The sequence below is a fragment of the Neomonachus schauinslandi genome, chromosome 3, assembly GCF_002201575.2.
Source record: "Neomonachus schauinslandi chromosome 3, ASM220157v2, whole genome shotgun sequence".
In the NCBI taxonomy this organism is placed as follows: domain Eukaryota; kingdom Metazoa; phylum Chordata; class Mammalia; order Carnivora; family Phocidae; genus Neomonachus; species Neomonachus schauinslandi.
The window spans coordinates 56,435,790-56,452,075 of record NC_058405.1 but is presented as its reverse complement, the minus strand read 5'-3'; the positions used below and the strand labels follow the sequence as shown (position 1 = coordinate 56,452,075).

Genomic DNA, 16,286 nt, shown 5'->3' with positions numbered 1-16,286 from the left:
TGAAGTGCGCAGCACAATGCCGGACTCAATAAATAAGGCGGTTATCATTCTTACTGTTATGATTTGGAAAGAAAAGACATAAAATTAAAGAATAATTGCGGGACAACTCGATCACTGAAACCACCTGTTTCAGACCCAAAGCCTGACGTTCAGAAAAGATGGGAGGTGAACGGGGAGTGGGAGGCTGGGATGAGGGACATCACAGAAGAGGCAGGAGTTGAGATTTGGGGATGACTGATAGGCACCTGGAGTACTAGAGTTTTATTTATTTATTTTTTTATTGTTTTGTTTTCAGCTTTATTTTATCTGGCAAATGCAGAGAGGAAAGCAAAGGTATGATCAAAGGCGAAGGAGAGGCACTTAACCCAGAACATATGGGGACATTACAGGAAAAGGCAGCTAGAGCCCCAGGGGCCGTGAGGAAGGTGTGAGGAAAACCCAGTGGGATAAGCAGGGTGGCGCCAGATCCCAGGGGCCCATCGGATCTGCCGGCAGGCGGGCAGCTGACTCTGGGTGGGCAGGCAGGAGAGAGCCACGGGAGGAGGCTGCGCAGGGGCCCTGCCGGTCACCGCTGTAATGTGGGCAGTCTGGGAGTGATACACACATGCTGCAGAGCTACAGGCTGCAGCCAGGGAAGAGCCAACATGCTCCACATTTAGAAAGAACCGGGATAGGCGGTTCTTTCTCAATGACCATGTGCTTGGTGGGAAAGGCGAATGCTTTAGCATCAGGCAACTAAGATCCAAACCCTGGCTCCTCCATTTCCCACGTGGGGAATCTCAGGTAAGCTGCTTAACATCTAGGAGCCTCAGTATCTGTACTTGATGACATTTAAGGTACATGACACCTATCAGATAGGCTGGCGGGAAGAATGGGATCCTGTCTGCACAGTGTCTGCTACCCAAGAGATGCACAAACAAATGCTCTTGGGCCTTTGGACTTCATTAGCCAACATCATCATCCCAATGACCCTAGAAAATTCGACTCGGTATCAGTTTTTACTATCAATAAAATAAAATACTACTCATAATTAGACTTAGATTATTTTATTAGTATGACTATATAGACAGTTAACAAGCTGTTTCAAAATAAAGAAAATGAGGATCAAAGAATCTGTCCACTACAATAGATATATCAGTCTTTTAGCAGTAGGCATTGACTCAGCCATGAAGCCCCAATTATTCTGTGTTTTAAAACAGCTTGTCAATCAGGGATACACAGCATGCAGAGAGCTAAAACACATACTGCAAATGGTCTACTTTTTAAGTTGAATAATGGGTCTACTTTACCAAGGTATAATTTACATACAAAAAAAAAGCCCCCATTTTTAAGGGTAGAGTTTTGTGAGTGTTGACCAATGCACACACCGGGCAGTCAACATTACAGTCAAGACAAGTCCCAGCTTACAGTCTGCTCTCTATGTCTATGTTACTGTCACCATTGAAATCATGCCTACATTCCGTATAGACTCCTTTCTATGCTGCATTTCAAAATTTTAAAATGAGTACTGCATTGTGCCCACTAAAATGAACAACAAATGCCAAACACCTTCTTGTGAGGGTTTCTCGGTGTGAAAGTTAAAAAGAGAAACCAGCCAAGCGCTGCCATTTCTTCAAAGGACAGCAGTCTGGGCGGTAGACAGAGATGGCCAGGATAAGCTCTTCTGATTCCAGACCTGATCCCACACTTACTGGCTGGGGGGCAGGGTGACATGTAAGTCACTTCATTTGTCTCCATTTCAGTTTATTCTTAAAAAATGGTGTCTATGGTCCCACATGAGTGGAACGACCACAGGATTTATCATCCAGATCAGGAGCTGCTATCCCTCATTAAGCCAGGGAAAGAGGCATAAACCAGACTGGACTCAGCATGATGCTACTTATGATCATCCTATAAGAGCACGTCTTGTGATGTCCACAGTAACCAAATGTTCTCTTTCCAAAACCGAAAGAGGGTGGCATGTCACAAAGTGATTGAAAGCTCAGTTTGAAAGCTGAGGTCTTTCATCCAAAACTGATGGGGCTCATCACCCCAATCTACGATGTGGTGTCAAGAGAGTACAAACAAGGCTTCCTCGTTGCCAGAGGACAGCAGGGGTCTGAGACACGGACACACCAGAGAGCACAGGGCACACACTGAAACGAAGAAACCACTTTAGAGAGACCCAGGCTGCCTGATTATGCGAGCACTTAGCTGGGTTCTCCTATCTTTGTCACTCACTCTCTAAGGGGCAGGCATTAGGGGCTCTATCAGGACACATTACCCCAGAACTCCCACTGTGCAAATTTCCTATGGAGATACCAAGTCTTCATTAACATATCAAGGACGTTGGGGGTGGAAGGGGAGCAGAAGCAAGTCTTTACAGCCTCCAGCTGAATTTCACAAAATAGATCAGACTTAGCACATTAGCACTCTTAAAGTTAGAGCACAGCACCCTTTAAAGGACTGCACAGATTCAAGAAAGCATGAATTGTAAATATCTGAACAAACCACAGCTAGAGTTTATTGCAAGACTATAACCACGGGAATGACTGGTAGAACTAAAATTAACTTTGATTTATCCAGGCTTTCTAAAGACCAGAAAAAAACATAATTGCCTAAAATTGCATGCAGAGATTATCATCCACACCTCCAAGGGAACTGCACAAAGAGGTATCTATTTGCCTTCAACTGCACAATCAGATTCCTTTGAATTGGATCAATTTGCATCAACACAAAAAATTTTGGTTATTTAGCCATAAGCCGTGCTGCCATTGTAGCCAAAATGGGCTGCTGTTTGATCTCATTTATAAGATTATAAGAGCAATGAATTAATGTAGCGAAGGATCTGTAGGATGAAATAAAATGCATTTTTAGAAATCAAATCAGTGATTATTACTTAATAAAACAACTTTAAGAATATAAACACTTCTATTACAAAGAGAATACTCTAGAAAACAAACTACTTGATCACTCACCCAATGGGTCTTCATTCATTTCTCACAGGGAATAAAATCTAGTACAGTTAAAATGGGTTGTTCAACTAGGTTACATATTATAAAGTCTTTTATAATAAAAGACTATAAAGTTTTTTATGCATAAGTTGTTTTATTAAATTCCTTAAAGTAGTTTAAATAAGTGTTCAAGGTTTATAAATGCATACAAAATATATGTAAACATATATTTATGTAAAACACATGTAAAAATAGCACAAAGCACAGAGTAAATGGAACTGAACTGAATATTCTGAATATATGACATATTTTTATGTTTTACATGAAGTGATATAACATTAATTCAAGGAAGATTGTGATAAATTAGGGATATATAGGGTAAGCCTTAGAGCTACCTAATACAAAAATTGCATACAAGAAAACTAAAAACCCTAATGTGTATTTATGTTTCTAAACGACAGACACCTCAGAGAATGCTTGCTTGAAAATGCAGTTCTCAGAAGTGGAGCTGATAGCTGGCCGTTACAAACCGCTGAGGATCAGAACTTGCCACACATGTACCTGCATTCCTGGCACCCACTTTCAGATTAGTGGGAGAAAGAAATTAGTCCAGGGGCGCCTGGGTGGCTCAGTCGGTTAAGCGTCTGCCTTCGGCTCAGGTCATGATCCCGGGGTCCTGGGATCGAGCCCCGCATCGGGCTCCCTGCTCAGCAGGGAGTCTGCTTCTCTCTCTGCACCACCCCTCCCCTCCCCCTGCTCGTGCTCTCTCTCTCTCTCTCTCTCTCTCTCTCTCTCACACACACACACATGCTCTCTCTCTCAAATAAATAAATAAAATCTTAAAAAAAAAAAAAGTTAGTCCAGAATCTGACTCCAATTCAAGGGTCTGCTCTTCACTCTGAGTCACCCCACGGACTTTTGTCAAATACGACAGATCCCCTCCTCTGACCTGCTCCTCCAGCTCTAGATATTCAGTGACACCATAATAGAGCCTGGCAAGAGACTCCAACACTTTCTACAGGAGCTGACACCAGTTCTGGCTCTGTCTTTACTGGATCTACAAATCTACTAAGATTGCCTCGCTGATGTGTTTCCTTCTTGGCAACAAGGGCCCTACCCACCTCGCAAGGCAGGCATGAGGACTGAATGAAGACATATTCTGAAGGAACCTGGACCCAGATGACATGCCCCTTTCAGTTCCGTTAGCAGAAACTTCAGCATGATACTGAACCTACCACAAGGCTTTTAAAGAATTAACTCTTTAATAAAGTTCAAAATAAATCCGGATGCCAGGAAAACAGTGAGAAAAGAACAGATACATTTAAGTCTATATATTTATTCTTAAAGCTTTGCCTCCTCAAAGACATTTTCTCACATCTTACAGAATTATTTGCTATACATCCTCAGAGCAGTTGCCAAAATGTAAAAAGATTCACAAATTGTTTTTTGCCAAGAGCATAAAAAGGTGATCTATTTATTTATTTAAATCTAGAAAGCTTTTATTTATTTTTCTAGAAAGCTTTTATTTATTTTTTAATTTCTTTAACCGGGAGAAGGGCAGAGGAAGAGAGAGAATCTTAAGCAGGCTCCACACCCAGCATAGAGCCTCACTCGGGTCTCGATCTCACAGCCCTGAGGCTACAACCAGAGCCGAAATCAAGAGTTGGACGCTTAACCGCCTGAGCCACCCAGGCACCCCTTTCTAGAAAGTTTTAAATCAGGGGCAGGACTCCTGCACAGGACAGAGAGCCACAAGGCAAGCCCTCCTCTGAGACCTCACCCCCAACTTCCTACCCTTCCAATCCTGAGGCCAAAAATAAGCCTTGGACCCTAGACTCTTAGCCTCAGTACCTAGTGTGGCACCAGAATACGGTTCCCCATCCTTCGCTGGGAGAATCCCAAACTCATTCTTCTCATGAGGCTTGTCCCCCTCAGGATTTCTCCATCCTGGTAAAATCAAAATCAGACCTAAGAATGCTGTTATATTAAAGACTGAATGGAAATCACATAAAAGCTCAGAAGACCTGGTCCTGGCTCAACCACCCACTAGCAACATAACCCAAGGAAAACCCACTTCACCATCTAGTCTGGATTTCCTCACATGCAATTCAGCTCTGAATATTTAGAGCTGGAATAATAAGTACCACCTACTCTATCATCCTCCAAAGACTGTCAAAGAGTTTCAGTAATGCTTACACACACTGAAAGCATGTATACTCAAGCTTTCTAGGGATTAAAATCATTTTATAATGTCACAAAATTTCCAGGAATTTAGGGGTTTTTTGGTGCTTTATAAAATTGAATCCGTTTTCGAAAGATAACGGAGTATAATAACGATGGCAAAGTTCAATGCCAGGCATTGAACTAAACACTTTACACATATATTCATTTGCTTACTCCTCACAATAATCCTATGATTATTATCCCCCATTTTATGATGGGGGCACTGAGGCACAGGGAGTTTAAGCACTCGCCACGTCCTGGTGGAGCCAGGACTAAGACCCAGCCACAGTGCGCTCGTAGCCCCCATGCTAATAATATGCCAACAATTTCCAACAATTACTTTTACTGAATAAAACTATGACATAACCCCAGGGGAGCCCACGAGGGCCAATGACATCTACTGATGACTCACTGTAAGCCAGACCCACTGCTCTGGGTCCTGCACCTCCCTCAGGAATCCTCACAGCCCTGAGGGGTAAAGAGTATTTTCACTTCTAACAAATTACAAAACCTGAAGCTCCATGAGATTCAGGAACTTGCTTCAAATTCCAAAGTTAGTAAGTTGAGGAAATAATATACAAAAAATTAAAAAAAAATACATGGAGAAGGGTTTGAATCCCTGCCCGTCTCCCTCGAACAACATCTGCTGGGCCAGCCCCTCCTCGGCCTGGAGGCCTCGAGGAGTCCTGGAACCGACCCTCTGACTTATGCCAACCCTTGTCCCCACACCAGTGGGAAGGGACACCCACGGACTGAGGGACCTGGAGTGGGGAGAGAAATCTTCTGACATTCGGTAGGAAAGGATGAAGGGGAGAGAGTTGTCCCCACGAGGCGGGAGCTTTGTTCACAGCCTGATGCCAAGATCTCCAGATTCAGAATTTCATGTTACAACTAACACTGCATTTTTCCAAAGAAACAATAAGAAACCACCATTAATAGGGAGGCCCACCTCTGCCAGGGTTAAATAGAGGGTTGGCAAGAGAACCAAACCACGACTTACTGCTTTATTTCCACAGGAGTTCCAAGAAAAACACTGCAATGAAAGACCATTGTGGGCCTCCAGTTTGTAGACCAGGGACTGCCCCACATGCCCGCCTTTCAGTATTTGGAATCCAGTTCATCCGGGGCCCATGCATGTCCCCCAAACCACACGCAGTAAAATCCTGAACTAACATGTTTCATCTATAACCACTATTAATTTTATACCTTATTCTCCCTGGCTTTAAACCATATGCTATTAAAGGTTTCACAGTATTTTTTGTTCTTCTGGCACCATCCACATGGCTGGTCTGGAAGAGTTTGACCTGAGAACTCTATGGAAGGAAGGAGGTCTTTCATCCAGGCCAGGGTAGCCTCCGGGTTCCACAGAAACAGCCCTTTGGTGTGAGGCTGTGAGACTCTGCCTTGGCTCAGGAGCCTACCCACTGCCCTGCTGTGTGACGTTGGTCAAGTGGCTTAAGCTCTCTGGGAGAGATGTGAACGGATCCTTTCTAGAAATCTAAACTCCCTCTTCAAGCCACAGTAGTCAAGAAAGGCATTTCAGAGGCAGATGAACTTGAACCAGATGCGGGAGGTTGGGTGGGATCCTGGTAACAGCTAGAGGAGACAGGGGTTAGCAAGTTCCTCCTATGGTTAAAACAGAACACTCGGCAAGAATCAAATGAGGCGATACCTATACTACCTAGATTTAATACACAGATTTACATATAAAGCACAAGGAGCAATACCTGGCCCAGAGAAAGCACTTGATAGTGTTCTGGTGTCATTTTATAATCATTGTCTTCAGAATAACCCCACTGAGCACCTATCATTCGCACTCTGCAGGGGAGGGCACTGATGCTCAGGGTCTCAGTTATCTGGTCAGATCCAAGATGATGGATTAAAAGTACAAAGACTCAGAGTGGGCCGCGAGTGGGAAAGAGCAGATGCAACAGTCACCCTGATGGAGACCTCGCACTATTCGCGAGAGGCACGGAGGGCACATGTAAAAATAAAGAAAACCCTGCCTGGCCAGACCTTCCAGGACAGGATAGGCAGAAACAGCCTAAACATGGGAAAAGTACCAAAGAAGGAAGGTAATCATTAACCAAAAATGCCATAAGGAACTACTGCAAAAGTGCCTTGAGGGCATGCATGATTCAGGGCTCAGATCTGCAAGGAGGGCTGGCGGGGTGGCTGTGCGTTTTAAGTTGGCCTGGGGACTGGACGAAATCAGAGTGGGAGAGAAGTAGACTCCGACAGGGCAGGCAGAAGGGGGAAGTGAGGGAAATGACCTGGAAAAGCAAAATGAAGGCAATGTAGGGGAAAGCCAAGTCAGAGAGCCTGCTGCTGATACCCTTCTCTTAATGTGTCACTGTTGCCTGCAGAGATAACAAGAGTCGAATCAGAGCTACGCTGATGGAACCAGGTCAGACATACTGATGCTGCTCCTAACACTGGATGGCATCAACATCAAACACAGGAAAGAATACTGGAGGAATACGTTGTGTAGCAAAACGCTGGGTCTTGCACTGCAGGGGTCAGCTGTCAAAAGCAAGGCCACAGAAGAAACCAGGGGATTAAAAAAAATTAAGATGGGGTCTCTTTCTGCCCATTTGATGACAACAGTGAAGAGGAAATTCAAGACTCACTGAGCTGGGGGTCTCATGGCCCTATTAATCTCTCAAGGTCTGAGGGCCCCCTCCAGCAAAAAGACGGAGGAAACACAGCTAAAGGAAGAAAAGCCAACATCAAAGAAGATTCCAAACCCCTAGAGCCTGATGCTGGTGACAAAAATGTCCTGGAAGAGTTTTGGGAACCATAAACCAACAGCATATTAACAGCGGAGCAATAATTTCTCATCATGCAAGAACATACAATATTTCTGTTATGGAAATCAAACATCATTCTTCTGTAATTGTTTCCCCGCCCCCAACCTATATCCCCCTTTGTGGCCGGTAAAGGGGGATAGGGTTGGGAAAAACTATGAACACTGGCAGCAATCTGATGATAAAGGCATTTTCCCCCTATTGCTTTGCTGGAGTAAGCAGGAGAAGCCAAATTCTCACAGTTCGTCAACTTTCTGTTCATGTAAACCATCTCACTTTATTTTTGAATTACTTTGTGGGAACAGATGGTTTCCAAATGCAAGACTTCTTACTACATTAGATGGAAGCAATACTACTGAGCTCTTCAATTAAGATGAAGAAAACGTGCTTCAAGCTTGTCTCCATGGGTAGACCTAGTTTCCCTAAAATAAGGCTTACTTGGAATTCTGACCTTTTTTTTTTCTTTCAGTTAAACAATCCAAATCATATAGAAAAAAAAAAAACCTATCTGAAATACAGTAACTGCAAATTCTGGAATTAATTTTCACAAAACCAGCAAAAAAAACCAGGAGTATCAGTAACAGAAGCTTCTAGGCTTCCTATAGGTTGCATATAAATAAAGACATCAAATATGTAAATATAGTTGGGTTTTGTGCCTTATATCCTTAAACCTTTATGATAGATTATAGTATTATAATTTGAAATAGTCACTGCAATTAACACCAAATTATCTTAATCCCAACAACTGACTCAATCATGAAAGAGTTCACAGATTGGTGACCTTACCAAATCTAAGCCCACGGCAGTTTCTCCTGATGTCTCTCTAGGGCAGAACCCTAATTTTCCAAAGAACGAGGCCAAATCTGGAAAGTAGTGTCACAAACAGGTTTTTGTGAGGCTTAGACAAGAGTTCAAGTTACGTGGCCTGATGGATGAACCCACAGCCAACTTAAGTAGAGTTAATAGCATTTCTATCATTTAAATTACCAAGTCTCTGGAAAAACATAATCTGTACAGTACCTGGGGGTGACTCTGGAGAGAGACTGAGAGAGTAAATGCTGCTCCTCTAAACACAAAACATCTATCTATCTATCTATCTATCATCTAACTATCCACCTACCTATCTATACTTTTATGTATGTTTCTCTATTTTGCATATTTTGTACTTATATATATTTATATGGATAGATATAAAGGGAAAAACAGAAAAGTACACACAGAAGGGAAAAACTTATGTTTAAAAACAAGCAATGATGAAGTCGAGTAACAGGATAGAAAAAGTCTTCCTACATATCAGAAGAACAAGAGTAAAAGGAAATTGACCTGTGAATTGATCAAGGTTAACACAGACTTCAAAAGGTATCTACCCTTTAAATGCTTGCCACCAAAGAGTTACTAAACCACAGCATGAAAAAATTTAAGTTTGCCATGGAACTCAAAAAAAATTTTTTTAGTCAATAACTTAAATAAAAAATTTTAAATGGTGGGGTATGCCAAATTTTGGCCTAATGACCTACACTCACCAAAAATCAAATAAGATGTCACAGTGACGGACAAACTATCCAGTAGAATCATTTCGATGATGAAGGTCAAACCCTGGGCTGTTTCTTCATAAACCAGCACAGGCCAAAAATTCCCAGAGGTTTTGTGACCTATAATTGTATGCTATTATTCTAGAAACTTGATTAGGTGCTCCTACCTCTTCAATGAAGAGCGGCCTACAACGCAAGCACTGAGAATAACAGTGTGTTTGTAGAGATGGTTTCTGCCATACACAGACACACAGAAGAGCGCATCTGGACAGGATCCCGAGCCACCACATATTGAGTGGCAACATATACTGAGTTTTCGATGTTCTAAAAGCTTTCACCATTAAAAGTCCTCTACACCTTAACAAGGAAGGAATTGATCAACAGAAGAAAAAATAATAATAGGAAGGAAAGGCTGTGACTGATCATTTATGAATGGAAAAGCATTGAAGATACATGTCATAAATGTGGACATTTATATGATAGTGACAGCCACAATAAATGATAGGTACGGCAATAACTAATAAATTTAATTCAATAGCAGAAAAATAATCTGAAATTAAATATCACTATAAAAGAACGTAAGTTTTAAGAAGCCACATGATTTCAGAAGTTTCATCACATTTGTAATGAAAACTCTCGGTGGCCAAATTTATGGAACAGAACATGTATTTGAGAACACACAGATTACTTTATCAAGTCCTGTATGAATTCTGATGACTAAAGAGTGCTAATATCCCAAGGATTCAGCTGCTATAGGATGGGAGTGGGGTGGGGTAAGTCAGCATTCAGCAGATAAGCCTGCCCACAAATCTCCAAGAAGATTCTTTGAATCTGTATAGACATTTGAGAGAGGTAGCTCAGACAGACTAGGGTGTTAGTCCCACAGGCTGACAAATCCCAGGCCTCAGCCAACTCCAGAGTCCTCAAATAAAAGGTCCTAAGAGCCCTGCTCTCTGTGACCTCATTACATGGTGATAGTGGGCAGGGAGGTATGACCAGAGGCACAGGCTTAAATGCCTCTCTTTCTGTTTTATTCACAGATCTCAGGCCGTCAGGTTCTCACTCCACATCTCAGAAATATCTTTCTGACCACCGAATGTCCACGGGCACTTCTATCTAAAACTAATCCATCCTATAAAATCTGACCCAAACCATGCCTATGCTATGAAAGTCGTTCCTAACCAGCTTAACTGAAAAGACCTTTTCTTCTGAATTTCACAGACAATGTCTATCTCTGCGATTCAGCATCTCACCTTGACCTGCTTTGAGGCTCCTGGGACTTCCTGAACTATTACTTACCTTCTCATGCATTCCTATCTTATCTTCACCTTGCATTCTCCTATACATTCCACACAGGCACATATGGGACCACAGTGAGCATTTTTTTATGCCAGACTTCTATATTCCTGCTTGGGTAGGCTCTTCATTTCCCATACAGTCTTTCCTGCTTCCAACCACCTCAAAAAGATACTGCCATGATACACTCCACCCTCTCCTTTGTTTTTTTTTTTTAAAGATTTTGTTTATTTATTTATTTATTTGAGAGAAAGAGAGAGAGAGAGAACAAGCAGGGGGAGGAGGAGAGGGAGAAGCAGGCTTCCTGCTGAGCAGGGAGCCCGATGTGGGACTCGATCCCGGGATCATGACCTGAGCCAAAGGCAGACGCTTAACGACTGAGCCACTCAGGCGCCCTTCCACCCTCTCCTTAATTGGACCAATTCTCACCAACTGTCTGCGCATCAAGTCCAAGGGCTTCCTTTTTATTTTCTAGCACCTCCTGCAATCAATCTGAGACAGACACTTTCTTTTCTTACTCCTCTTTTCGATTTGCTTTTTCTCAGTCATATTCCACACCATCTTGAACTTCTTCATCCCAAAATGACACACTTAATAAATCAGCACTAGAAAAAAAAAAGTTTGCTTTCCTGATGCACGTGTGTACTTCTTTTTATCAGGCCCAATTTTTTTTTAAGATTTTATTTATTTATTTGAGAGAGAGAATGAGAGAGAGAGAGAGCATGAGAGGGGGAAGGTCAGAGGGAGAAGCAGACTCCCTGCCGAGCAGGGAGCCCGATGCGGGACTCGATCCCGGGACTCCAGGATCATGACCTGAGCCAAAGGCAGTCGCTTAACCAACTGAGCCACCCAGGCGCCCCTATCAGGCCCAATTTTAAGCTTCAGTTTCTATTTCTTACTAGTCATCCTTTGTGCTCTTGTTGTTACAAGCTACTTCAAGTCACCTTAAATCAAGGCTGCATGTGTCTTTCTAAAACACGGCATTATATCTGTACTGTAAATATTCCAACTCATTCTGCAAAATCAATTTCCTCCTTTCTCTCCCCATGCCCCTCCAAACAGAATGGACACTCCATATGAAGGGATACAGGGATTCTCTGATGGTCCCTGGTGCCTAAAATAGTGCCTGACACTTAGCGGGGCTTGGCAGGTTCTTGTGGAATGAATGTTGGCCGAATGAACCTCCAAACAGCCTCCCAGATTCTGCTCCTCTCCACCTCTTCTCTGCTTCACAGGAAAATGGTCAAGAACATAAAAGCCAAAGTGAAACTATCAGGGTCCAGTCACTGGCTCACCATCTAAGTAGGGGTATGATCTTGAGCATATTACCTGACTTCTCTCAATTGCAATCTCCCCGACCGTAAGTGAGGATATGAATAGGCTTCCAGTGAGGACTGAGCAGGATAATGCAGATGAAGTACTTGGCACACTGCAAAGTGCACACACCAAGAGCTAATCGTGGTTCTTTTGTTCATGCTTCTCCCAGCATAAGTCCGCCTTTCTTTCCGAACCTTCTCACCTGAAAGAAGACTGGACCCTGACAACAACATTATTTCGACTCAAATATGAGCAAATCAATAGGCTTTGAGCCTATTTGAGGCACTCTGAGTGAGGGCTTGTGAGGTTTTTTTTTCCTGTGAAAAATATGTATGCACTTCAGTGACAGAGCTTAGACATCTACTGAGCGGCCCCTGGCCTCTGTGTTTCTGCACTTACATCCCAGTTTTCCACTCTGTTCAGAGAGGTTACATTGCCCAAGAGTGCAGGTCTGCACAGCTGGCTGCTAGGGAATAAACCAAATGGCCTGTGTTACACAACTGAGCAGTGAGAAAAAGCTTTCTATGTCACTCCTCATTTTACAAAACTTATGAAAAAGTACACTTTACATCTTAGGTCTTTAAGAATCTTCATGTGCCATTCTGATTTTAAGAGCTTTTCTGTAAACTAAATATTAACCAGGAGAAACCACTATCTTTATTGTATGTCTTGCTCCTCATACTCTCCACTTTGCTGGAACTTCATATGCAGTAAATGTCAACACTGTGCAAACTGGGGGTGATTTAACTCTTGCTTTATTTTTATTTTTGCTCCTCCAAATAAAGAACAGTGACCAGTAAATATTTCTTTAGAACAAAGGGCAGAATACATTTGGTTTACAGCCAGCTTTTGACCTGAGGCAAAGATGTTTTGCAGAAGCAACCCTTGAATACATCGGGGTACTCACATTTCACGAGAAATAGCTGGCTACGTTGAACACACTTTATCTTTTCCAGGTTGTCCTACATTTCTACAAACGTTGGTGACATTCCCTATCCCATAACTAAAACTGCATTTTTTGGTTGGAAAATTCATATTAAGATTCTGAGTTTTAACTAGTTAGAATTCTCTGAACATTAAACATGTGCAAGGAAGGGTCATAATTAAAAACTGGCAAAACTCCCAGCCTAAGTTCACCACAAGCAAGCAAGAGAGGAGAACAGGAATACCGTGGAGCATTTACCTCACATGGCAAGGTCTTAACTGAAAAAGGTGGTCCCTGCTTTTAAAAGCACAGGTCTCAAAGACATGCCAACACAGCGGACACATCAAGTTCACTCAAATTTGGGAATAAACGTCTGCATAACTGAAGTGACGAACAACTTTCAAACCCCCCTACTGACCATACAAACACATATCATTGGTCATGCCAGCTCTGTTTTCCCCAGTCATATCCAATCCTTCCACAGTCCCTGGTATACTCTAAGGCAAAAGGGAAGTAGAACTTAACAACAGATTTTTTTTTTAAATTAATGATTCAGGCAATTCTTGGAATAACTTCCACTTGAGAAAATGTAACTAAGAGGTCCTATCAAGAGACTCCCCAGCTGCTGAGAGCTCAACTCTGGAAATTCCCTCCCTTTCCCTCATTCCTGACTATCCCTAATGCAAGTCACAAAGTTTAATGACCCTAAAGAGCCCTTTTTTGCCTCCAGCGAACTTGGAATTCTTTCTAAATATTCATTAAGACGCTCAAAGATGTTTACTGAATTGAAGTCGAAAACAAAAAGCACTGGAAACCTAGCTCCAAAAGCCTTGCTCCCTCGCCCAACCCCCTTTCTTCCCCCAGTAGAGGAAACTGGGCGATCTGGAGCTGAGAGTTGAGCCATCCAGTATCCAAGGGGTCTGACACTCAGCCCATGAGGTGATGACAGCCAGGAGGTCTGGGCAGTGGTTCCAAAATGGGGCACCCACTGCGCTGGGAAATGTTGGGCGCTTGCCAAGATACAAACCCTGCCCCTCAGGGAGCTGAACCGGATGGTTGGAAACCAAGGCAGTTCTAAGGGATCCCAAGGCCCGAATCGAGTTCCACCACCCTCCTTCCTGTTTATAGATCCCGCTCCAGGAACTCCAACTACCAAAGAGAAAGCAGACGTCTCAGAAATATGTCAATACATGACATAACTTGAAAGAGCTGGCTGCTCATTGGCGCGAGTTACAACTTGTCGGGTTCACACAGGAAAACCGGCTCACTTTAATTACTTTTCTTTTAATATGCCATGCCGTCCCCTTCTGGGCCCCCGCAAAGATCGGGTTACTGAGAACCAGCGAGCCTCGGCGGCAGGACCAAACCGTGTGGGCGGTTAGCGAAAGGCAAGGAACGCGGGACCCGAGCCGACCGCCGGCGAAGTGGCTGCCCATTCGGATTGGCGACAACACCAGCGACTCTTCCCTCGCACAGGCGCAGGAAGAGGAAGCCTGGCACCTCCTCGCAGTCGGCACCAAGTTGCCCGACCGCCCGGTGATGTCGCGAGGGGGGCCTAGCGGCACTGCGCCGCTGCCCTCGGGTCGACCCCGGGCGCGCCACCTTTGTCTCGGTTTCCCCGTCCGGACGGGCGACGCCTGGCGCGAACCGGGCTTGCCTTGGTCGGAAGCACCGGCCGGGCGCTCGGCTTCCCCGGCCTCTGCGCGGAGCCGGGGAAGCCGACGCGGCCGCCCCAAACCTCCCACTTCCACAGCGCGCCCGCGACTCCCGGCCCGGCCGCCACTTCCCTGGCGCGGCCGCCGCAGGGTGGGGAGCCGGAGACCCGCGAGCTCGCGGACGCCGCAGCCGGGCGCACCCCAGTTCTCTGGCCAGGCGGGGGCCACCTTGCCCTCCTCGGGGCCCGCCTCTCCCGCGCCCACGCGTGTTCCTTACTCTGGAGAGCACCGGCCAGAGGACCCCCAGCGAGGCCAGATCTGACGCGCCGCGGCGAGCGGAAGGCGCGACAGCCAGTCACCCACACCCACTGGCTGCCCCTCGGCCCTTTCTCACCTGCCTGCACCGTGTCCGAGAGGTCGTGCCCTGGGGCCGCGGTCCTGGGAAATTCCTTCAATTTCCTGGCGCTGAGGTTCAACCCCCCGGAATTGGCCGCTTCCTCCAGCGCGCGCTCCAGCCCCCGGTTCAAGGGCAGGTTGAAGCCCCCGCTGCCGCCGCCGCCGCCGCCTCCCCCGACCCCGCTGCTGGCTCCGGTTCCTCCGTGGTGCTGATGGTGGTGGTGGTGGTGGTGGGGATGGTGATGTGGGTGCAGAGTAGCCACCGAGAGGGCAGGGACGAAAGGTTGGGGTTCGCTTCCCGGCGTCGCCATCTTCTCCCAGGCCCCCCCACCCCGCCCCGCCGCTCCTGCGGGGGGGGTCACAGCTTTCCCCCGGGAGGGGGAGACTGCAGCGCGGGCCGAGTCCCTGCAGTGCCCCACCGGAAGATACTGGAAGAAGGGGAGGAGGGTGTGGCAGGCGCGCGGAATGGGGGGCAGTCGGGGAGGCGGCAGTGGCAGCTCGGTCTCGAAGGTTTCCTGTCCCCGGGAAGCTAAGGACTGCGGCGGCGGCGGCGGCGGCGGCAGGCAGCGCGCATGTGTCTGCTCCCGCCCTTGCTCCCTCCTCTCGGCGGCTCTCCCCTCCTCCGCCGCGCCGCCTGCTCTCTCCTCCTCCTACCCCAAGCTGTCAGTCCAGCCCTGAGCCTTCCTCCGCCCGGAGCCGGGCGGGCCCCCAGCGGTTTCGCTACGCTCCGCCTGGCAGTTGGGGGTACGTCAGGAGGCCGGACCCCATTTCCGGGGTGACCTTCGTTTAGACGCCCAACGCCCCTGGGTTTCTTTCTGCTGCCCAGGGTATTTGGGGGGCAAGAGGTTTTAGAGGGTCTGAGAAGACGCCAGCGAGGCAATAGATGGGGTTTGAAATACAGTGAGATCATGAGGAGGTGAGAGGTTATCTCAATTCTGCGAACTATACTGCTCTCTGACCCACAGCTCCCCAAGAGGCAGTTTCTCACCGTGGGGTCAGACCCGTGGCATTTGGGCGCCTACAATGAACCAGTGGTGGTCTGAGTAGTCTACATTAATTATCTCATTAATCCAGGGATCCCATGAGCGGAAAAACTGTCTCCCCAGACTACAGAGGAAGTAAAAAAAAAAAAAAAAAAACACTTGTCTAAGGTCACCGGTGCAGTCCTTGGCGGAGGGGATGCGAACTTGTAGCCCTCAGAC

The 16,286-nt window shown here is 45.7% G+C and overlaps 1 protein-coding gene across 3 annotated transcripts in view; it reads right to left on the bottom strand.

Annotated features, from left to right (window-relative positions):
* LRCH1 (leucine rich repeats and calponin homology domain containing 1) overlaps window positions 1–15,637 on the bottom strand; it is a 191,099-nt gene extending 175,462 nt beyond the window's left edge. For all 3 annotated transcript variants that reach the window (XM_021697827.2, XM_044913553.1, XM_021697828.2), the window contains exon 1: window positions 15,083–15,637. In XM_021697827.2, coding sequence (XP_021553502.1) covers window positions 15,083–15,395 — 313 coding nt within the window. In that variant the 5' untranslated portion in view covers window positions 15,396–15,637. The remainder of the gene's footprint in view (window positions 1–15,082) is intronic.
* Window positions 15,638–16,286: the final 649 nt, after the last annotated feature.